This window comes from Haliotis asinina, unplaced genomic scaffold, assembly GCF_037392515.1.
Source record: "Haliotis asinina isolate JCU_RB_2024 unplaced genomic scaffold, JCU_Hal_asi_v2 scaffold_18, whole genome shotgun sequence".
Lineage (NCBI taxonomy): Eukaryota > Metazoa > Mollusca > Gastropoda > Lepetellida > Haliotidae > Haliotis > Haliotis asinina.
In genome coordinates this window covers 880,173-884,823 of record NW_027133890.1, presented here as the reverse complement: position 1 = coordinate 884,823, position 4,651 = coordinate 880,173, and the positions used below count along the sequence as shown (strand labels likewise).

The 4,651-nt window shown below is 43.2% G+C and overlaps 1 protein-coding gene across 1 annotated transcript; it reads right to left on the bottom strand.

Moving 5' to 3' along the window:
• Positions 1 to 556: 556 nt before the first annotated feature.
• Positions 557 to 1,258, bottom strand: LOC137269923 (uncharacterized PPE family protein PPE62-like). The gene has a single exon (XM_067803765.1). The coding sequence runs from the start codon at positions 1,256 to 1,258 to the stop codon at positions 557 to 559; it is 702 nt and encodes a 233-aa protein (XP_067659866.1).
• Between the last annotated feature and the right edge of the window lie 3,393 nt (positions 1,259 to 4,651).

The window sequence follows — 4,651 nt, the reverse complement described above, 5'->3', positions numbered from 1 at the left end:
CTGACATGCCCTCCTTTCCTGTATTGTCAACAAAAATCTTCCCTAGGGACAGGCCCTCCTTTCCTATATTGTCAACACCGACCATTCCTAGCTAGTGACAGGCCCTCCTTTCCTATATTTTCAACACCGACCATTCCTAATGACAGGCCCTCCTTTCCTATTTGTCAACACCAACCATTCCTAGTGACAGGACCTCCTTTCCTATATTGTCAACACCGATCATTCCTAGTGACAGGCCCTCCTTTCGTGTATTGTCAACACCGATCATTCCTAATGACAGGCCCTCCTTTCGTGTATTGTCAACACCGATCATTCCTAATAACAGGCCCTCCTTTCCTATATTGTCAACACCGACCATTCCTAGTGACAGTCCCTCCTTTCGTGTATTGTCAACACCGACCATTCCTAATGACAGGCCCTCCTTTCCTATATTGTCAACACCGACCATTCCTAATGACAGACCCTCCTTTGGTGTATTGTCAACACCGACCATTCCTAGTGACAGGCCCTCCTTTCCTATATTGTCAACACCGATCATTCCTAGTGACAGGACCTCCTATCCTATATTGTCAACACCGACCATTCCTAGTGACAGACCCTCCTTTCGTGTATTGTCAACACCGACCATTCCTAGTGACAGTCCCTCCTTTCCTATATTGTCAACACCGACCATTCCTAATGACAGACCCTCCTTTGGTGTATTGTCAACACCGACCATTCCTAGTGACAGGCCCTCCTTTCCTATATTGTCAACACCGATCATTCCTAGTGACAGGCCCTCCTTTCGTGTATTGTCAACACCGATCATTCCTAATGACAGGCTCTCCTTTCGTGTATTGTCAACATCGATCATTCCTAATGACAGGCTCTCCTTTCGTGTATTGTCAACACCGATCATTCCTAGTGACAGTCCCTCCTTTCGTGTATTGTCAACACCGATCATTCCTAATGACAGGCCCTCCTTTCCTATATTGTCAACACCGATCATTCCTAGTGACAGTCCCTCCTTTCGTGTATTGCCAACACCGATCATTCCTAATGACAGGCTCTCCTTTCGTGTATTGTCAACACCGATCATTCCTAGTGACAGGCCCTCCTTTCCTATATTGTCAACACCGATCATTCCTAGTGACAGTCCCTCCTTTCGTGTATTGTCAACACCGATCATTCCTAGTGACAGGCCCTCCTTTCGTGTATTGTCAACACCGATCATTCCTAATGACAGGCCCTCCTTTCGTGTATTGTCAACTCCGATCATTCCTAGTGACAGGCCCTCCTTTCGTGTATTGTCAACACCGATCGTATAATCGTAAATATTACATATGCTAAGATGTCAACCACACCGCGTAGATTGTGCTGGAGGTAATAGAACAATAATACAAATGCTATATGTCAGTTACACAGTGTTGAATGAGCTAAACATTATCATGACTATTACACATGCTAAAATGTCAATCACACCGAGCTGAATGAGCTACAGATCACCAAGAATAATACATATGTTAAAGCGGCAATTCCACCGCCATTATTCAGGTACCTGAAAGTTCCCAGTATGACCCATGTTCTAGGGTCATTGTAGCATGTGATACTCACCTTGTCATCCAGTGCTGATGGTTCTCGAAGTGTGACTGCTGGCTGATTTTGTAGGCAAGTGTGTATCAGCCATGCTCGTTCATTGCATCCATATTCGACAGTCCATAATTCACACATAATGGCTAGAGGCTGATGATGAAATTTAACTCGGGAGGAGAAGGTGTAACCAATCTTTTTCTTGTTCAGGGAAGGTAAGGGGGTGGAGTGGGTGTAATATATTTTACACTATGCTTACAAGTATGGATTGCGTGTAATTAGTGTTTTTGTACATGACATGCACGAATGGGACTGAGGTGTCAAATTACTTTGTACATAAGTTTTAGAGAGGAGGTGAGGTGGTAATTTACAATGTACATGCTTCAAACCCTCACCATCTCCCTAACCATGAATTGGGAACGATATCGTACACAGATATCGACGGTTCATAACCGTTCTCCGTGTTATTTATTTCTGCAAGTGATCCAGAATGATTATTTCACATCAGCTCGTTATGAAAGGTAGGGATTGCAAATCAATGAACAAAGAGGTAAGTCTGGTAATGGTGAAACAATATTTATGGGCGATTCATGTTTTTCTTCTTTAGTGATTCTGCGTTGCCCGTGTTTTGCAGATATTGTACGATGCTTCATGTGATCCTGATAGACAAACCCATCCAGTCGTGACACCAAACCCTGACGATATTTTTGACGATTCAATCAGCTAGTGACCGCCTTGTGATACCACACACCATCATCACTTGTGTCTTTGTGTTTTCGACTGTGATGGTCAACACAGCTCTCCACAACACATCGGCGCCTGTGTCTGACTTGCTTGCTGAAATTGTTCACTTCTTGTGTCGAAGTTTCGTAAAATCCGAACTAGCTGTTAGATCGCTACCGAGGAAAGGTGAGATCGTTGATTGTTTGCTATTCAACGCCGCACTCAACAATATTCCAGATATGACGACGGCCATTTGTTTGTCGGACCACAGTGATCAACAGTATCAACATCGATCTTAGAAATTCAGATTCGATGAGGTCTGTCAACCAAGTTAGCGAACCCAACCACCCGATCTAGACGGATCTAGATAGCCGTCATTTCAGATAGCTGTCATGTCAGATAGCCGTCATGTCAGATAGCCGTCAGATAGCCGTCATGTCAGACAGCCGTCATGTCATATAACCATCATGTCAGATAGTCGTCATGTCAGATAGCCGTCATGTCAGATAGCCGACATATCAGATAGTCGTCCTATCATATAGCCGTCATATCAGATAGCCGTCATATCAGATAGCCGTCCTGTCAGATAGTCGTCATGGCATATAGCCGTCACGTCAGATAGCCTTCATATCAGATAGCCGTCCTATCATATAGCCGTCATATCAGATAGCCGTCCTGTCAGATAGTCGTCATGTCATATAGCTGTCATTTCAGATAGCCGTCATATCAGATAGCCGTCCTGTCAGATAGTCGTCATGTCATATAGCCGTCCTGTCAGATAGCCGTCATATCAGATAGCCGTCCTGTCAGATAGCCGTCATATCAGATAGCCATCATGTCAGATAGTCGTCATATCAGATAGTCGTCCTGTCAGATAGCCGTCATGTCAAGTAGTCGTCATGTCTGATAAACTAAGCAAACCCTGACCACAGGTTTGTTATGCAAGACTATGTGGACTGCAGTAATGTTATATGTTGTATATATTTAGGAGATAAACATACTGTGTGGGAAATCAGCGGTATATAACGAAATTATAATAGCTCTAAGTTTTGTATTTAAAACCTCAAATTTAGACGTGAGGTCTTAAATACAAAATTTAGAGCTATTATAATTTCGTTATATACCGCTGATTTCCCAACACAATACGTTTATCTCCATTTTACCATTTCCGTGTTATTCAGATTTTAAACAAGTACATGATGTGTTTGAAAATCAGAGGTATATAACGTGATTATATACGTCTGGATGACTGTGATTAGCCAATCACAATCCAGTATTCACTGAAGTCATGATAGAATTGGACGTAACGTACATGACATTGTATCAACAGTAATTCTAGACAACAAATATTACATTAGTTGAGTGACGTCAGGATTTCACATGATGATATAGTTTGTGATTCTCCTTATTACTTCAGCATTCCAACGACCCGACATGTGTTCTTAGTTTGTGTATATGTGTGAACATCTACGTCACAGATAAAATAACGCCCCAAGATGAGAATAACGCCGAGCTCCTGTATCCATCCTTCGTAGGAACCCGGGTACTGGCCTGTCATCAGTGTTGACACTTATCTGTACAAACAACCCTCGGGACTGGCCTCTCATCAATGTTGATACTTAACTGTAGATAGAACCCTCGGGATTGGCCTCTCATCAGTGCTGATACTTACTGTAGAACTGTAGATACAACCCCCGATATTGGCCTCTCATCAATGTTAGTATTGTCTCCACGAACCTGATAGTGCCTCTGGCCAATGTCAATACATATCTCTACGAAATCGTTAGTTCGTCTCTCATCAATGTTCGGGCTTATCTACACCAACCTGGTAGTTCGTCTCTCATCAACGTTCGGGCTTATCTACACCAACCTGGTAGTTTGTCTCTCATCAATGTTCGGGCTTATCTACACCAACCTGGTAGTTCGTCTCTCATCAATGTTCGTGCTTATCTACACCAACCTGGTCGTTCGTCTCTCATCAATCTTCGTGCTTATCTACACCAACCTGGTAGTTCGTCTCTCATCAATGTTCGGGCTTATCTACACCAACCTGGTAGTTTGTCTCTCATCAATGTTCGGGCTTATCTGCACCAACCTGGTAGTTTGTCTCTCATCAATATTCGGGCTTATCTGCACCAACGTGGTAGTTCGTCTCTCATCATTGTTAATACATAGTTTCTAGGAACCCGGTAGTTCGCCTCTCTAGATGTATAACTTGCATACAACGAGACACGTGTACAGACATAGAACCATTGTTATCTGTCATGCCTTTCAGGGATTTATCCAATAGCTGTCGGACATGTCATGGCGTGAAATACTGCCTCATGACATTGAATGTAAAGTAATCGAGCAACGCATC

Excerpts from the sequence above, each read along its gene's own strand:
- LOC137269923 (XM_067803765.1), bottom strand. The coding sequence starts at position 1,258 with ATGATCGGAGTTGACAATACACGAAAGGAGGGCCTGTCATTAGGAATG.